This window comes from Chamaea fasciata, unplaced genomic scaffold, assembly GCF_029207755.1.
Source record: "Chamaea fasciata isolate MVZ Bird 193981 ecotype frontalis unplaced genomic scaffold, bChaFas1.0.hap1 SCAF_16, whole genome shotgun sequence".
In the NCBI taxonomy this organism is placed as follows: domain Eukaryota; kingdom Metazoa; phylum Chordata; class Aves; order Passeriformes; family Sylviidae; genus Chamaea; species Chamaea fasciata.
Window position 1 is genome coordinate 14323173 of NW_027094101.1, and position 19497 is coordinate 14342669.

Sequence of the window (19497 nt, forward strand, 5' to 3'; positions counted from 1 at the left end):
GAGCTCAGAGCCCCTTCCAGGGCCTAAAGGGGCTCCAGAAGAGCTGGAAAGGGACTGGGGACAAGGGATGGAGGGACAGGACACAGGGAATGGCTTCCCACTGCCAGAGGGCAGGGCTGGATGGGATATTGGGAAGGAATTGTTCCCTGGGAGGGTGGGGAGGCCCTGGCACAGGGTGCCCAGAGAAGCTGTGGCTGCCCCTGGATCCCTGGAAGTGTCCAAGGCCAGGCTGGACGGGGCTTGGAGCAGCCTGGGATGGTGGAAGGTGCCCCTGCCCATGGCAAGGGGTGGGATGAGATGAACTTTAAGGCCCTTCCAAACCAAAGCAGTCCGGGATCCTGTGACAAATCAGTGTATTCTCTAATCTACAAAAGCAAATGATCAGTGACACATTTACTACAATAAATAACAGGGGACTTTCCTGTGAGTGTGATATTGTGACAATAAAGCAGCTGCAGTCTCCCAGGCCCACAGGCAGCACCTGCAGCTTGGCCCCTGCTCTCCCAGTCATGAGCTCTCACCTCCCTGCTCCCTCCTGGATCAGATCCCTTCGTGCTTTCCCTAATGCTGCTTTTGCCATGTTTGCTGACCCAGCAGCACTGATGTCTAAGCTCCAGAGCCCATTCCAGCTTCCTTCTTCTGCTGCTCCTGCCTGTTCCTCCCTGCATGTGGGGAAGGGGTCGATTTTCTCTCTGCACCACACAAGTCTCCCCCAGCTCCCTCTTTGGTGCTCCATGGGAAACCAAATCCTGTAACTTGAAGTCTTTTAATTAGCTGAAAGAATAAAAACAGGAGCAACATTGCCAAAGCTGCATTTAGCTTGAATTTTGCTGCATCTAGACAGAGCTGATGAAAGGGCTCTTGAGGGTGAGTGTGCTGATTTTGCTCAATTATACCAAGTGGCCTAAAAAGAGGGATTATCTCTCCCTGAGAATCTTGCCTCTGTAATGGCAAAACACACTGGAATATCTGCCCAGCACAGAGAGAGGGAGGAAGCCTTATCTCCCAGCATGGATAACCTGGGAATTAGAGATGTAGAAGTGCACCCCAGCAGCCACAGGGACTGAGCACAGTGGACCCTTTCTCCTCAGTTTGAGAGCAAACGTGGCTCAGCAGCATCACCATGCAAGAAAACACAAAACCTCAAAAGAAAGTGATTGAAATATCTTAAACTGAGTCAAGGAAAAAAGCAGTAATTAATAGAAATAATGTTCTTGTTATGCTGCCTTGATCATTAAGTGTATTTTAAATGCAAATTGCTGAAGAACACCAGCAGATCTGTGATGTGTTTAATAGCAAACAGGCAGAGAATATTCAGCCCTGGTTTTCTAAAGAAGCTGCTGCTTCTGACATTAATCTCAGGTCTTAAACTCTGATGAACTAATACTGAGTTTCCATTAAGGGTAATTAATGATAACAAAACTCTTCCTAGAAACAAGAAAATCTACTGGCAGCAAAATCTACAACTTTTAGAGTAAAACTCCAGAACTGCTATTAAGAGCAGCAGGGACTCAGGTTATGGTGTTCTCTGAGATGAAGCATCGCTGACAGTTACAGGGTCCTTCCAAAGCTCTAAGATCTGTGCACAAACCCTTCCTTGAGAAATGTCAATGTAAAACATCCCTTAGAGAATAACAGTGTTCCTAGCACTTAACAAGACTTTTCAATTTTCAAGTAAAACAGAGGAAGGGGGGATAAAAATGCTTAAATTACACTGACTTGAGAACATCAGCTTCTTTCCCTGGCCTCAGTCAGAGAGGGGAAAACAGAATTCCACAGACAAACCCCCACATATTTGTAGTTTATCTAAGGAACAGATTCCAGCAGGAGTGGTGGCACAAGAAATCCCCCACAGAGGCACTTCCTTCAGACCCCAGAGAGTCTTTGTGCTGACAGTTCAGAATCCCTCACTGCTAACAAAAAGAACTGCCCTGACTTCCTGGCTGTGTTTTGTTCGACTCCAGACTAAGCAGAACATTTCTCTTCCCACCTGAGTGGAACACAGACCCTCACACAGCAGCTCCTCTGAGCTGCCTGTGAGCAGTGGGAGCAGCAGCCAGAGGCTGCAGTTGAACTCCCCAGGAAGCAGGATAGGACAGGACAAAAGGCTCCCATCCTTCCCTGGGAGCAGCAGCTCAGGTGTGCTCCACCTGTGCCCCATCAGTGCAGGTGGCTTTACTGACTCACTGAAGGTTTCCCAGCTAAAACAGGTGCCAGCAGCTACACGGAAATAAATGTTTTGCAATGAGGAATCGGATTGTTTCCCTAAGGCTTTGTATAGAACTGCTTCAGGAATGTGTAAGGCAATACCAAGGTGGGGTTTTCCCCACACAGTCATTCTTTTCCCCAGTAAATAATCCTTCATTTGCTCCCCTGGAAGCACTGTTTTATACACAGGGCTTTATCCTCCTACAGCTCCTGAGAGCTGTGCAGTGCCAATATCCTGAAGGGTCACAGGGGCTTCTTACATTTGCAGCTACTCAGGTAATTCCAGCACATCTTTGTGGATCAAGGCAGCTCAGGAAGGGTTAGGATACCTTGCAGGAGAGCTTCTGTACTGATGGGGTGCCTTGTGATCTGCAAATCCCCCTCGCTGTCAGATCCTTCATCCTCCTGGATTTCTATGTCAGAGTCATCATTACCTGGTTAAAAACAAAGCCAGCTGATTAATATCACCCAAAGCAGCCCCCAGCCCAGAGCAGCAGCCGGACACAGGAGTTATCAGCAGTTCTACCTTTGCTCAAGCCCAAGAGGAATTGAAAATGCAGCTGCAGAGAGCATTGGCTCTACAGAGATCACAGGATAATGGCCAATATCCACATCCCAAGGAAAAATCCTTCAGCATGGGATTGCCAAAGCAGCATTCACTGTGAAAAAGAGCCTTGGGACAATCCCAGACTGTACCATAAAGGTGCTGTTTAAACACCCCCTCTGGGTTTGAAGAGAAGCTGCTACTTCAGCAAGTGATTTAAAGATAAAACTCTTTGAAAAGCATTTGGGAAGCGTGTATTTATTATCATCCTGGTTTTACCCTGACACCAGCAGTGTCAAAACCCATCTCCTTGGATTATTTGCCTTTCATTTAATCCTAGATAAACACAGTTCCACATTCCCAGATAAAAGAATGCAGCTACAGCCAAACCCTAGATGCTGGAGACACAGGGAAGCTTCCAAAGATGCAGGAACTTCTTCAGATATTTTCACCATCAGCCTTTGTTTCCTTCTCCCCATCCAAAGCAGAGTTCCCAGTCCAGTGCCAGCACAAACCCAACAGGACCCCATGGGAGGACCCAGCACAGCAACATTTGCTGCTGATTATTTAGAGAAAATAGGCAATTCTTTCCCAGGTACATTTAATTACACACATGTCTGAGCTGAAAATGGAAATTACTACTTCAATTAGGATTAGTAATGAGCTGACACATCTTTGCAGTATTTAATTATCGGACAATATACAAATATTAGACATTTTCCCATCCTCTTTTTCACTGCAATATTAAGTTAATGAGAAAATGGCAAGGGAAGTATCTGCTAGCCTGGTAAGATTACAAGGCTCCAGCAGAGTTAGCCGCAATTTCTATTTGTACTTTCTTCTTTGGCAGGTGAGGGAATCACTCACTGTTGTGTGACCTGGATGCTACTTCTGTTTGCCTGGCATTTTGGAAACTGAGGTTTTGTTCAGCCTTGCATGGGCAACTCCTTGGGGGGAGGCAGGTGGAGCTTAGAGAAAGGATTCAGGTTTGTGCTCAGTATATTAAAGAATGAATTTATCACATCTGTGATGGCTCTTACTGCTACTAAAATGCCTTCATTCTTATTTTGTGGTTTTTTTTTTTTTTTTTTTTTCCTTCCTTCTTGGTTATTTATTTTAGCAGCAATTTCTCCCTTTCAGGCTTTGTCATTTGTGTTCCTGTTAGGTAGCAGCACTGCCAAGAGCTGAGGATGCTGCAGGGAGCCCATCGATTACTTGGCCAAACTTTTCCCATTCCATGCCCATCCCTGCTTCCTGCTCCTGTCTTGGGATCTCCTGAGCATGAGCTGCCAGCTGAGCAGGGACCAACAGATTCCCAGAGAGCAGGGCTGGATGGGAGATGGGGAAGAAATTCTTCCCTGTGCCTTTAAAAAGCCTGGACTGCCTTACAAGCCAAATGAAAATACAAATTCATCAACTGAACTCCCAGCATGTCATGGAATGGCCTGGCTTGGAAGAGACCTTAAAGCCCATCCAGTGCCACCCTCTGCCATGGGCAGAGACACCTTCCACTATCTCAGGTTGCTCCAAGCTCCATCCAGCCTGGCCTTGGACACTTGCAGGGATCCAGGGGCAGCCCCAGCTTCTCTGGGCACCCTGTGCCAGGGCCTGCCCACCCTCACAGGGAAGGATTCTTCCCAGTAACCACAGTACAGCACTTTTCCTGCTGAGTTGTGACTTTGAAACAAATCTTGTTATGGATCCATGGTAGGAGTTTGGGTTTTCCTTGAACAGTCTGGCTGGAATCCTGGAGCACAGAGCCCAGCTCGGAGCATTACTGCAGTGAACTTGTGCCAGAGGCTCAGAGAAGTGACAGCTGCAAATGCAAATTCAGCAATATCAAAATTCTTGCCTTCAAGCCTCCTGCTCCCTCTTGAAAAGAAATCAAGCACCTTTTTCACTCCCCAAAAACAAATACACTGCTCCAATCCAGCCCAAAGGCTGCTATCACCAAACCCAGCTCTGCCCATGGACAATGTGAGTTATCAGCTGAGCTGAACTGTGCTGAGCCAAAATCCCAAGGACACAGAATCGGAGCACAGTGCTAAAAAATTATTCGAATACACAAGATGAAGAGAAGCTGAGTAAAGGCTTTTTATCAGGATTAAACACCAGCCCAGTGCTGTGTGTGACCTGTCCTAGACAGTGTTACACCACCAACCCCCCACTCTACACCCAGTGTGCCCAGATCTCACCAGAATATTCCTGGTATTCATAAAAGGTGACAGTTCAGAAAGTTTCATTTAACAACATACAAAAAGACTTATTGCCCTAGAAGAAGCCACAATCTCGTGTACCACTGCACAGCTAACTATAATCACTTCTGGGGAGACAAGGAACATTTCTTATAAAAAAACCCAGATTTTTCTCAGGATCAGCACAAAGCCATGAAGACAATCAACCACAGCACCACAAATTGCCAGGTGCTTGTACACGGAGTATAGAATGCACTGAATGGAGCCAGCTTATGAGATTTATATGGGTTTACATGAGGATTATTGGAATTCTCACAACAGACTTATTTATTATTATTCAGCCATCCATGTGCCCCAATTGAGTTCAAGCTGGCAGCTTCCAGAAGCTTCAGACTGAGGCTTTAAGCAGCTCTTGTATTTTTATTATGAAAAGGTAATCAGCAGAACAAGTCTGTAAATTGTGCTGGGCCCTTTTCCCCACGGCTGTGATTGCCTCTGCTGCACAGAAAACACTCCAAATATCAGCCTACCTGAGAGAGGATATACTGGGATTTTAAACCCCACTTGCCTTTCATTTCAACATTTCTATTTCATAAAGATGGGTTACAGTCAACTGAATTAGTTTCCTTTAAAGCTGTCCAGCCATAAAAAATACATCCTGGTTCCACTGATCTCCAAAAGTGGGATTTTTGTTCCTGCTCCCACTGCTCCCAGAAAAAAGCCAGAGCTGATACCTGGACAGATAATACTATATGAAATTATTTAATTTCTGGTAATTTGCAATGCTTGAAGGAAAAGCTGCATGGTTTAATAACTTAGCAGTGATTTCATTGCAGATTTGGTAGTTTGTAGCAATACTCAAGTAAAGGTATCCAGCCGTAAAATAGGAAGTTACTGTGGTGAGGATAATGAGCACAGTGGCCGTTGTTTATTGATATGCCCTGGAATTAGCAGTAAGTGCTGTGCAGTGTCCAATTTCATCAGAAAATCACTGCCTTGGGAACACAGGCACTGGCCCCACAGCAATTACTGCACGCAGCAGGATGCTGGTTTTGGTGAGAAAACATCACTAGAACAATCAAATGGGCAACTGACAGCCACCTGATCCCAAATGAAATCCAGTTAATTGCTAGCACGAAATAAGGGAACAGCAAAAAGCAAAGGGGGTGGGATTGGGATTTTAGATGTGCTGAAGGACAGTGAAGCCCAGTGCCTATTGAATGCCTCAGCTCTGTCTAACCCATCCTATTGTCACACCAAACTCACACCACCGGGCTCTTTATCAGCCTGCACACTCCTAAACCCACAGCTCTGCAGTCTGAAGGGAAAGAAAGGCTTGGATATAAAAATACCTGGAGGGAATGTCCTTTGTCCTTAGCACAAAACCGAAATCTGTCATCTGATCTCTCAGAAAAATTCAGCCTGGTACTGAGAGCTACTGAGCAAGGTCCAGATGTGTCCAACTCCTGGGAATTCCAGTGGAAAACTTGGATGTTCAGAGCTGCGTAGCTAAAAGCTGGGCAGTAACAGCAACATATGGCAACAAGCAGGTGGCAGAGGTAGCTCTAAGTGCACTTACTTACCTTGCCTGGTCATTTTAAGATCACAGAGTCATGGAATAATTTGGGTTGCAAGGGGATTTAAACTCATCCCATTCCAGCCCTGCCATGGGCAGAGACACCTCCCCCTAACCCAGGCTGCTCCAAGTCCATCCAGCCTGGTCTATCTACAGCATCCCAACTCCCAGTTTATCAGTAAGGATGATTAACCACTGCCTGGGGAACCAACAGGTCGCAGCCACTTGAAATAATTCAAATTAACTCGGGATGACAAGCTCCACTTAAACTGAGATTTGGAGTCTTAGCAGGAGTGAGCAGTTAGGTTATTTTTGAGCCCATTTGATAAAGAGGTCATATTTGGTGACCAGAACTGTTTCTAACAGTCTTACAAGCCAAAAATCCATCCAAGCACTATTAAATTAGACCATGAATTTGCAATTACCCAACAAGCACAACACAAAGCTCCTGTGGACCAGTTCCAAGTGTCTCTTACGAGAAGCTGGATGGCCTGAGCACCAGCAATATCATCCAGGAATCATCCAGGAGTTACCCCTCAAATCCCACAGCTGCTGCAATGGGGCTTTTTGTTTGTCTGCTGGTAGATTTTAAAGCATCAGCTCTGGAGTAGAAAAGGGTGCACCCAGGAGCATCCAAATCCACTGGTTACTGCTGAACAAGATTCAAGTAGTGCAGATTTCCAAATGCCGGGGAAAATGAATGTTTATTCATTCTACAGACCAAGCAGGAGGATGCAGGGTGGACTGACTGGAGCAGCACAACAGGAAGTGGCAGAGTCAAGGAAAAATTCAGTTTTACAGCAAATATTTCTGCATATTTAAATTAATCCTGCGCACAGCATTGGCCGAAAAGAAATACAGGAAATACCTTGAAAAATTCAAAGCATTTATGTTTTTATACTTTCAAAACAAAACATTTTACTTTTAAAAAAACATAGTTCATATATATTCCTACAAGAAAGGTGGAGAGAGATTCTGGACAAGGGCCTGGAGTGCCAGGACAACAGGGAATGGCTTCCCACTACCAGAGGTCAGGGATAGATGGGATATTGGGGAGGAATTGTTCCCTGGGAGGTGGGGAGACCCTGGCACAGGGTGCCCAGAGAAGCTGTGGCTGCCCCTGGATCCCTGGAAGTGTCCAAAGGCCAGGCTGGACATTGGGGCTTGGAGCAGCCTGGGATGGTGGAAGGTGTCCCTGCCCGTGGCAGGGGGTGGAACTGGATGAGCTTTGGGGTTTCTTCCAACCCAAACCACTCTGGGATCCTGTGATTCTGCATTGTCTCCATTTAAATTGATAAAAAGTTCTTGAAGAATGTGAGAAAATGCATTGGAAAGTGCGTAAAAAAGTGAAAAAGAAAGATCGGTAAATGCAGTAAGTTGAAGAGTCTGAGAAAATATTTCAGTCTAGAACCATTCCAAGTTGTTCCTTTTTTCTCAACAAAGTTTTTGCAATTTTGGATAAACCTGTGGAAATAAATTGAATTTCTGCTGTCGTCAGTGACCTTCCCTGGCCTCTCCTCTCCCACAATCCAGTATCAGAGCATCCAGTACCCACACCTGACAGGAGTGCTCTCTCCAGTCTTCATTCAAGCAGTATCTAATACACTGTTTTAAGTGTCACTTAGCCATTAACAAGGAAACCAAACCTTGAGTTTCCGGCCATTGGATTTGTTACGTGGCACCAGTCCTGGATGTGGCACAGGGGCAGCAGATGTGTGACACACCACTGCCTGCATCAGCCTCTCTAAGAGCATCTTCTGCCAAGCAAAGATTAGAAAAATAACAGCAATTTCCTCCCGGCTCAGCACAAAAGACGTTTTATACTGCTGCAAATACTTAATTGTGTGTATTTCATCAGGCAGGTAACACTCAGAACCTGATCTGTAGCTAGAGTTCAAAATCTTTATGTTGTTTAAGAACAGCATTTCAGACAATTTAGCGTTGGTTTGGGTTTTTTTGTGGTGATTTTTTTTTTTTTTTTTTAGTGCAGTGGTTTTATGGAGTTGCTCTGTCAGAGAGAAAAGTTGATTTGCAGTGTGTGGAAGCAAAGGAAAAAAGAACCAGGCTGTTGAGCAGTAACATTGAACAATTTTGCCAGTTTTATGTGAGAACCATATCCACGGACTTTCTTTACTCTTAACACAGACCTGCACAGCTCAACCTCCATCCCACAGCTCTCCTTCATGACAAACAGAATTTAGGCTTCTCAGCCTGAAACTCAACTGAGAGCCGTCCAAAACTCCTGCAGCTCCATTGTAGAGAGAAATGAAGTGTTAATTTAGAACCCCTCTTACTAAATTAGCAGGAGATAAGGTCAGAGGATGCAGACAGTGCAAGAGCTGATCAATTACGTGGGTTGGGGAAGGTAACACTGCTCACAGGGCAGGCAGGATGCTGACTTTTATCAGTTAATGGCAACAAATTTATCACCACCTGCCAGCCCATGCTGTTAGAAAGGCCTCATTAAGTGTTTTACAGTTCCCAGGGGCAAAGTGTTAACAGAGTGAGTGAAGCTGCCCTGTTCCTTTGGAGCACTGCCCCTGTGGCCCCTCTGAGGAGGGAAGCAATGAACCTGTTCCAAGGCAGTTCATTCCCCTACCCCAACATTCCCAAATCAGCCAGGAACTCCCGGGATCTGGGAGAATCAGCCCGGCCTGCCCACTGAGCAGAGAAGGAGCTCATCCCTTCATCTCCAGAACCTGCTGCTTGAGCAAAACCAAATCAGAGCAGGGCCCACTTCAACCATCCTGGTGTCTGTTGGGTTGAAGGCCCAGAAAACAGAGTCCTAAGTTTCCAAACAAACTGAAGATGGAATAAAACTTCAGATAAAACCACCTTGCTTTGTGTGGGGGCATTACTCAAAAACGTAAGTGGAATAATGAAGTATTTAGCAGGGTCTGTGGTGACAGGACAAGGAGTGCTGGTTTTAACTGAACGAAGGTCAGTTTAGACAAGAAATTGGGAAGAAATCCTTCCCTGGGAGGGTGGGGAGGCCCTGGCACAGGGTGCCCAGAGAAGCTGGGGCTGCCCCTGGATCCCTGGAAATGTCCAAGGCCAGGCTGGAAAGGGCTTGGAGCAGCCTGGGACATTGGAAGGTGTCCCTGCCATGGCAGGGGTGGAATGGGATGGGCTGTAAGCTCCCTTCCCACCCAAAGCAGTTTGGGAGTCTATGAAATATTTTTCCCTCCAAAAGCCTGCTTCAGAAAGATGTTTCTGATGGTGAAATCCTTCTTTACTCTTCCCTGTCACTGGCTCATTACAGGGCTCATCCTCTCTCAGGAGCATGCAGCACCCAACCTCCAAACAGCTGGAAGGCTGAAGTGCTCAGGGCTGCACACCTCACACCATTTCCTCACCGTGCTCACAGCAGTCTTGATAAAATCACTGCCAGATCCAGCTGCAGGCCCCTGGGGAATCCTCTCCAGCAGAAACTCCATCCCTCAGGTGATCCCTGTTTCTGGTTAACCCTGGGGGGGGGGGTGGGCAGGCAAAGCTGCTCAGTGGTGCTGAGCCCACTCCGCTGCTCTTTCTTTGTTTCCTCTTGTGCCAAAAGTGTATTTTTCCTGTGATGAGGATCCCGGGACTAACACAGCTGCTCTGGAAACAAATTGGGCCATGTAAGACATCAACTTCTGCATTCTCTCACCAAAGCAAATCTCCTGGGTTTGAATTGTTTAAAGGGCAGCATTTAATTAATAACAAGAGGAGGAGGGGGTCTGCTCTAAGGGGAGAGCCCAGGTTGCTAAGTGTGAGCAGACTGTGCTCTTGGGGACTTTTACAACATTCCATTAATTAACCTCTGGGCTCCTGACTGGAAAACCTGGAAAAGCAAACTTCCTGTCTCAGTTCCACCCCTGCAGACTTTCACAAAGGCAGGGTAGAGCTGACAGAGATTATTCGATTTGCCAAGGTGATGGGACCAGCCAATAAATGAGCCAGCTCTGGAAAGCAGGATCCTGGTGCTTTTCTCACTAGAATAAATGCTAATTATGACAATTAGGTACTTGAATTAAGATGTATTATGGTAATATTTGAGGTTATTAAAAGCAATAATCGCATTCTTAGGTGGCAGTTAAATCAGTCACAAAAAGGCAAAGTTCCTTTTATTTCAGAGAGGCAAAATGACGGAACAGTTTTCCAGCTGAAAATCCACAGACTAGGACAAAGCAGGGCAGCAAATTTTCATGCTATACCTCACACTACCAATTACAGGTGACCGATGTCCATCTCCTCTTGAACTTTTTTACCCCAAAAACTGTCAGACAGTGGGACTTCGACTTTTTCATGCAAATAAATCCTTGAAATAATTCCACATTCTTGTAATTTACATTACAAATCCTCTATTTCAGCTAAAACTTCTGCACTCTTTACCTCCCTGATACCATATCAAAGATGGGCAGAAATCAGGGAACTTCCTCTTTCATGAGTTTGCTCTGGAAATCTCAGACACCAAACAAACTGAAGAGCAACTTTTATGTCTTTACTCGATTTCAGCTTTCTTGAACTCTCCCTCTGATCCTGAGAATTAACTTTCCTCCTAGTTTCTCCCAGTATCAAATAAAAATGCCCAGACTGCAATATTAAATTCACAGGGGTAGTTCATGATGAGGTTCTGGCTGGTGTTTGGCTCAAAAAGAGCAGTATCTGGTTTGTGAGCTTTCGACGGAGTCTCAAGAGGTGGTAAATTCTCTTCTGATCCCAATTAATTAAGAAGTAGTTCAGGAAAAAAAAAAAATCCCAAATTTTAATTCCATTCCCATTTTGCAGGAACACTAAAATGAAACAAATGCAGGGAGGCAAATGTGGATCCTATTGAGAAGACTGATGATATTAGAGAGGATTTTAAGCTGTGAGTTTTCATCTGGGAAAGTTCTGATCTGTGTCATAAGGAATCACTCTGAACACAGAACCAAACTCTGTCCTCAGGAGGTGCTGAGAACAGAAATTGGAGCCAGAAAGGACACTCTGGTTTTGCAGGACACTCCAGCATGTGTGTGATGAGGCACAAACCAGCAGGACTACTCACCTCCATGAAGCATTTGGCTGAGAAAAATCCTCTGTCCAAGTCTGCTCTCAAGCCAGCAATCCCCTGGTGCTGGGACAAGTCTGTGTCCCCCAGGCAGCCCAGGCAGGGGTGGGAACAGTAAAACGAAGCCTAAATCTGCTCTGGGATTGCCCAGCTTCCAGTGCCTGACTGGTCATTCCTCAGATCTGCAGGTGAAAGTGGCGAGGCAGGGGAGCATTCCCAGAGGAACATTCCCAGAACATTTCACTGCTGTCCTTTAAAGCTGTCATGTCTCCACTTGTTCTGCCCCTGCCTGCTGCCCCTGTCATCACCCCATATCCCCTTGGAAGCAGCCACTTACACATGAAGTAGCCAGCACATAGCAACTCCTCTGGTACTCTAAGAGGTGAAGGAAATCCCACTTACCTCCACTCTTCAGCAGGTGCTGCTCCTCCTCCTTCAGCCTGTTCTGAATAAGACGTAACATGTTGGCTGCTTCCTGCAAGAGGAGAAAAGAGCTGCCTTGGGAAAGCTGAACCAGGCAGAATGGGACTAGAAAATGTGAGCATTGAGAATGTTTTATGGAAAAACAGGTCTGATCTGAAACATGGAGCTCCTGCTTACTTCGTGAGGGTCAGGATAGAAAGCCCAGGTCAACCAGTGCATTGAAATTCAACCTTCCATCCCCACTGGGTGAAGCGTCACTTATCCCATGGAAAATTAGTTTATTTGTCTTCATCCCACAGAACATGACTGCTGTTGCTTTGAAAAGCAGGCTTTGGTAGCTGTTTTCAGCCAACAGTCCATTAAACAGCAGAACTGGTTTGTGAAATGACTGCACGTCCTAACACACATCCAAACCAGAAAGAATCCACACCTTCCCAAGCATGCAAACAAAGCCGGAGCAAACAACCCCATCAATGAGCTGGAAAAGTACAGCCATGCATTTATTATACCACTCTGGTGCAAAGGAGATCCAACCAAATGAAGGCCAGTGACACTAAAAAAGTCACAGAATGGGACCTTTCTAGCCCATTTTTAATGGCATTTAGTTTAAATTTGGGTAATGCTAATGATGAAGAGCCAACTAAACATGAGAGAGTAGGCAAGATATGACAGCACAGAATCAGGCACAGCCAGAACCCACAATATGAACAAGTGGCAACAGCTGATAGGAGATTTAGCCACAAATTTTGCTAATTTTAGTCTCTTCAATTCCAGTCAGGGAGAGGAAAGTTAATTAATTGTGGATTGAAGTAAGATTTTTCTGAGTCTTTGATTTTTCTATGCAAAATATGATTATAATTAAAACCAGTTGTTCTGATGTGATTGGACCTCCACACTTACAGTGCACTTGTGGGAAGAAAACGTGGATTCAAGAATATCCAAGGGACAGAGGGAAGAAAGTAAGAAGAGCAAGAAATGTGGAATGGAGCACAAGCTCTTTACACTTTCATGTGGAAATGTGTTTTCATAAGTCCAAGGCCCACCCAGCACATGAGGAAGTTGCTGGAAATAGAGGCCTGGGGACAGACTTGGAATGGTCTGACACAACTTGGCATAACTATCTGTCCTGGGAATTGAAATTCATGCTGGAAAAGGAACGGGAAGATGTTTCCTGCAGGCGAGATGTTCCCAGGTGGAAGTGAGGTGAGTGAGTGTGAGGTGAGTGAGGTGAGTGTGTTTCTCACCTGTACTTGGTGAGAAACACAGCTCAACACCTCTTTCAAGGAAATAAATCCTGATCCAAAAATCTGCTTTGGACAGTCACACAAACTGTCTGCTCTACAAACTCTCAGTGCTAACGGAGACAGGAATATTGCTAATGGAGCCTTGGGACCAAAGGAAGAACCCTGCAAAACTGTGACTGTGTCCAGGGGCATAAAGCAGAAAGGTCAGGATGCCAAATCCCATAGAATGAGACCCTCCAGCAGCAACTTGCATCAACAGGACTACTGAAACCTCCAAACTGATGGGTGAGTTCTGCAGGGAGAAGCTGATTTCTACAAAAACAAGCAAGGGAAAGACACAAGCATGTTTTTTAACTCATTCCATGGAGACTCAGAACATTTGAAATACTGTGTAGAGGAAACTGCTCCTCTTTATGAATTCCTTCTTCATGATTAACACTCCCTGTCCATTCAGTGCCAGCAAAGCTTTTTCAAAAATGATGAAAACTGAAACATGTGTGGACCTGTGGCATTTTCAGAGGTCTCAGCTAACAGCGTTTTCTTTGGTTATTCCAAGGCCTCCCTCTGCATCAGTGAGTCCCAGTATTTCCTCACTGAGCCTCACAATTGCTGTATTTTTTTCTTTACCTCTTCCTCCCAGCCAACTGTAAGGTTTAAATAGGGTCAGTAATTAAATAAGCCCCTGCCCCCATTCCCAAGGCAGCCTCCCCCCTGTTCTGTCCCTGGGACAAATGGATACAGGAGGGATCCATCCCCCACCTGGATCCCAACCCCACTACCTGCTGCAGCCCACACAGTGCATATGGCAAAGAAAGAAAAATCCAGGATAAAAAGGAAAGGACATTTCCAAAACGTCATGGGGACAAATTCATAAGCCCAGGAAGCGCGTTCAGAATGTTCACAGAGCAGTGAAATAATCAGCACGGACATAATCACTGCCTGGCACTGCAATTCCAGGCACACACCACGACAGCTGAAGCTGGCAATTCCAATTTAGACAAATAAGCAGCTCCCCTGCCCTGCTTCCCTGAGCTCCTTCCCCTCTCCAGCTCTGAGAAAAGCACTTGTGTAGCGACACAAAAGGAACCTGCTGCAAACTAATCCATCCAAACAAAATTAAGCCGGGCAAATTCTCCACTGCAGCTCAGCATGTGCCCACCCAAGGTCCTGACTGGAGGATGGGGGGCTGCATCCATGGGGAAAACAGCAGGGGTTTATGAACTTAAACTACAAGAGAAAGGAAGGCTAAAAGAATGTTTACCCATACAGATGAGCCACTTCTCCCCCTTTCCCCAGCCTTTCACCTGTGCTGCTGCCAGCAGCTCAGCTGATCTCATTGCAAGTCAGCCCAGACACTTAATTGGCAGGAAAAATGTTGTTTTTCTGCTGGTTTAGGTTCTGAATAATTTGATGCACGGCTGGTCAAATGGCACCATCAGCCCAAGGGACCTGCTGAGCCTGTGCATCCTCCCTTCCAGAGCAGCCCCTGGCTCCATCACTGCCACATCCTGCAGAAGCTCATCAAAACTGCAGCAACAGAAAATGTTTTAAAAGGGCAGCTCCAAACCAGTCAGAACCAGGAGAGCATCAGGGAACTGCTGGTTACTGTCCTTAACAAGTGACATCTTCAAAGAGGGGGCAGAAGGGATGGCAATTCAAAAATCTAGAAAGTAAACAGAATTAATCACTGTTTTTTTAAAGTTTTGAACGCCTGCAATCACCACAGCTGCATTTTTGGGCCTGAGCAGCTCCCACCTTCCATGGTGACGCCACCTCAGCAGATGTGATTTATGGCAGCTCAGCAAAGCCCAGCCTGTGCTCATCAGAGCTGCTCTGTTTGAGGCTGGGCACCTGTGTGTGATGCAGAGCTCCTGAGCTGTGACAGGCCACAGGAGCTGGGGGTGATGGACTGGAACACTGCACGTGCTCTTCCAACACACGGGGCTGTAGCAGGGCCCACGGACTGCTCAAGTGTCACATTTCCCTTGCAGCGGCAGGGTGACACCTCCCTGAAAACAGAGATGTGTCTCTCTGCTGCTGCAGCTCCCACAGGGAACAGCCTGAGTGCCATGGGATAGGAAGGAGCCACGATTTAAGCCCCTGTTCAGTCTCTCCAGTAACCAAAGAGCAGGAGCTGCAGCAGGCAAACACTCTCTGGATCGTCCTCTACAAGTGAATTTTACTCAAATGAAGAGGCAGCTCCCACTGAGGAATCAATTTAAGTACCAATTAACACCAAATCCAAACCAACCTGCCCCTTCAGAGACTCCCAGGGCCTTCAGGGTACCAGGGATCACTGGGCCTGAAAATTCTGCTTTGGGGGCAGACATATGGAAATTCGCCTTCTCTGCCTCACATATTATGCAGCCTCTCCTGGGTGTACATCTGCCCAAAGGAGTAATTTTTGCCAAAAGCTGAGGGAAATGGGCAGCAAGGCAGGGTTGACACCGAGACCCACTGAATAACCCTGGCTCCAAGGGACCTTCCAAAGTCCCAACCTCCTGCTCCAAGCAGGACCAGCAGTGGGACCAGATCCCAGCACTCAGGGCTGGAGCTTATTGGGTCCTAAAGATCTCCAAGGGCGAGATCAACTGACCAACTTGCCTGGGCAACCTGTTCCACTGGCTGTGTGTACAAAGAGTGCAGAATGACTTCTCACTGCTAATGACCTGTCCCTGCCCTCAGCACAAGGGCTCAGGTGTCCTCAGTCACCAGTCATGCCCCCGCTCTCCAGGCAGGGCCTTGGCTGCTGACAGAGCCCACACAGGAGCACAGGAAATGCAGAGCCCTTCTGGTGACACACAAAAGCTTCTAAATCAAATCAGTTTCACCTATGTTTACAATCAGCTGGGCTTTTTTTCATGCCCATTTTCTGTTGTTACGGAAATGTTACCTGTCCAGCACACGAGAAAAATGTTTTTTGTAGATTGGAGTTGGAATGAGACAATACAGATACTCTGCATCTCAATCTTCTTCAACTGGCAAAGCAGATGATTTTCCACCTAATACCTATGCAAGTCTTTGCAATAAATTGTGTCAGGATGTTTTAATATGATCTGATCTATTGCTCTCTGCACAAGTAAAACAGTTTTGAGTTCCAGTGTGCAGGCTCTGGGGTAGGAAGGGTGGTGGGGGTGACTCTGTTGTTTAACAGAGGCCACGGAAAACATCCCCCAGCAGGAGACCCACGGACAACTTGCTCTGCCAGTGTTTGCCTCAAGATCCAGGATTTGGTTAAGCCACATGACTGACTGGACTGCCAGTCCCTCATCCTAGTCCTTTATGATGTACCTGATGTTCCCGAGTTCTGGTTTAAACCATAAATTCCACCAAGCTGGAATTCATGAGAAGTCATGAGATTGAAGACAACTCTGCCCCTGCAGATTGCAAAGCAGCAAGTCTGACAGCTCAAAACCAGGAAGAATAAAAATGATGCAGTATTTGAAACACCTCAAACCATTTAAAACAGCTCAGGTTTTGTTTTGTTTTGTTTTTTTAGATTGTGGGTAACCTCAAAGTTTTTTCTTTTTTTTTTTTTTTTTTTTGAAAAACACCAGCAGGATTTTTAATACAAAGAATTTGTGCCCTGCAGCCAGCTGGCAGACACAATTACCACTAAATAGAAAGGAAAGGGAAAGGAGTGGGTGAAATAGGAAGGGAATAAGCACAAAAGCACAGGACAACAACTGGAGCTCACTGACTTTTTGCATTTGGATCAAGCATTTCAATTTCTGCCTGAGCTACTCCTTTTGCTCTCAGACACTCTCCCAATCCCAGAAATTTCTCTCTGTCTAATGTTTTCATCTTAGCAAGGGAAAACAATGTTTCCTTCTGCTTTTTACTGGAGTGATTCACAGTGCTCCCACTGCTCTGGAGCTTCCCTTGGAAGGAAGGAAACCAATTTGCTGTTGGATTGAAGGGCTCAGCTCACCCTGACTTCAGCTGGGCAACTGCTCTCTGCTTTGTCACAGAACAAAGCACCTGAGATCAGCTCCTGCTACTTTGAGGTAGCTGCTTTTGATAGGAGAGTGGCACTCATTCAGCAGGAGGGAGATAAAGGATGAGGAGAAAGCATGAGGAGCCTGATGAGAATGTGACAACTCTCAATGACAGGAAATCTGCCAAGGTGAATGACTAAGGGACTAAAGTTCATGGAAACAGGAGGTACCAACCCACCTGGAGCTGCTCTTCAAGAGCAGAGATGATGTTTCCTGGCTGCTGCACTACTATTGAATACCTCCCCTAAAATCCACACTCTGAATGGGAAAACGGCTATAGCTCTGTTTGACAAGACCTGACTACAATGCTGCAGTGTTTGTTCCCTTTAATTCTGTTGAGGAATGGTGGGACAGAGACAAGATCCACCTGAAACAGTGGGGCAGAAGAACCTTCCCCAGCAGGTTTGCTCAGCTGCGAGCAGGGCTTTGAACGAGGTCTGGCACGGAATGATGATGATGATGATGATGATGATGATGATGATGATCCTGACAAGAAACAGGGCACTGTGAACAAGCTCTGGAGCGTTCCTTGTGAAGACAAAACAAGTGGGATCCCATCTCATGTGCCTGAACACAAGCACATCCACCGTAGGAAACAAACCAGGAGGAATCAGTGTGCATAGCTGTGATCCCACAGGGATTACAGAAATCTGGTGTCTCCTAATCGATTCTGGCACACCAGCTCCAGTGCTCACATCTATCAAAAGAATCAATCAGACCTGTTAGATCACTACTGAAGGGCAGTCTCATCAAGAAGAGTCACAAAAACACCTCAGAAGTTCATTGAAAGGTTTCTTTTTTCTTTTCTCAAGGACAAATGTGTTAATTAACGGAGCATCTTTCATGCCATCAATAACATCAGAGGAAAGCACAAATGCTTTCTAATGTGAGGGCAATGTTTCATCAAGGAAAGCTATTAGAGTAAAAAACCCTAGCATGGGTTTTCACAGAATCACAGAACCATTAAGGTTGGAAAAGACTTCTGAGATCAAGGGGGTTTTTTGTCAAACATGTCCCCAAGTGCCACATCCACTTGTTTTCTGAGTGCTTCCAAGGATGGTGACCCCACCACTGCATGTCCCAATGCCTTGCTGTGAAGAGATTTTCCCTGATATCCAACCTGAACCTCTCCTGGCACAGCTTGATGCCATTCCCCTTTGTTCTATTGCCAGCTATGATGACTTTGCTTTGGGGGAAAGTCTTTAGGAAGGAGAACTTCCATCAGGGATGTGTGGGAAAGGTCTTCACAGGAGCCTTCACATGGGGTCACATGAGTAGCAGAAGGCAGAGGCAGGAAAAGGTGGGATTTTTGGCTGATATACACCAATGCAGCTTTCAATGACACCAGCTCAGGCTGCACAGAGCCAGATGTGAAGTGCACTCAAAAGCAACCCACAGCAACTGTTTTAAAATCACATTGGTTTAACATTTCCCACACATTTCTTCCTAAAGCTCCCATAATTACTTGGCAAGCTCTGACTTCATCCAGCCCCAGCACTGCAATACCCACAGCTAACTGGAGTTGGAAGGGAACAGCACAATCCACAACCGGGACATCAACACCTTCCCTCTGGGAACTCAACAAAAGGAGATTATCCAGGGTGAGGAATGGCAGCTTGGTAATTGTTTGTTCTCACCCTGTGGGATGTGTTTGCTGACCTGGGCACTCTGCTCATGCTCTGTGTGAACTCTCCTTGCCTCTCTCTAAGCTCTTCCTTCATATCCTCACAGAGTAAATGAGTTCTTCTCCCTCTGGCACAATTCTGGAGTGACTTTTGATGCAATAGAAAACCTTTCTGCACAGGTTACTGCACGTTTTACTGTGCACAGGACATATTTTCTGTTGGAATGATCAAGGAGTGCACAGCTGGCCCAAAGAGGCTGCACAGTCTCTGCCCTTGGAGGCTTTGAGGACTGCACTGGATGAAGTCTGATGCCACAGCTGACCTTGCTTGGAATACAATGGATCTGTCAGTTAATGACCAAGAAAGCAGGTTTAAAAGTGATTTATTTAGTTGACTGGTTTTCTATTAAAAAAACCCCAGAAGACAACAAAGCCCAACTCAAAACTTTCCACCTCAAACACTTCTCTGCACTGCTGTGCTGGTTTCAAGGCCAGGTTGGGGGGGGGTTGGAGCACCCTGGGCTGGTGGAGGTGTCCTTGCCCACGGCCCTGGATGAGTTTTAAGGTCCCTCCCAACCCAAACCATTCTGTGATGCCAGAAACACTCCTGACCCATCCAGGAACCACAGGTCAGAGCCAAGGAAACAGCACTGACC

At 46.1% G+C, this 19497-nt stretch overlaps 1 protein-coding gene across 5 annotated transcripts in view; it reads right to left on the reverse strand.

Moving 5' to 3' along the window:
- CLUAP1 (clusterin associated protein 1) overlaps window positions 1-19497 on the reverse strand; it is a 56688-nt gene that overhangs the window by 7374 nt on the left and 29817 nt on the right. For all 5 annotated transcript variants that reach the window (XM_066198066.1, XM_066198067.1, XM_066198064.1 and 2 more), the window contains exons 9-10: window positions 11955-12027; window positions 2538-2642 (exon numbers count right to left, since the gene is read on the reverse strand). In XM_066198066.1, coding sequence (XP_066054163.1) covers window positions 2538-2642; window positions 11955-12027 — 178 coding nt within the window. The remainder of the gene's footprint in view (window positions 1-2537; window positions 2643-11954; window positions 12028-19497) is intronic.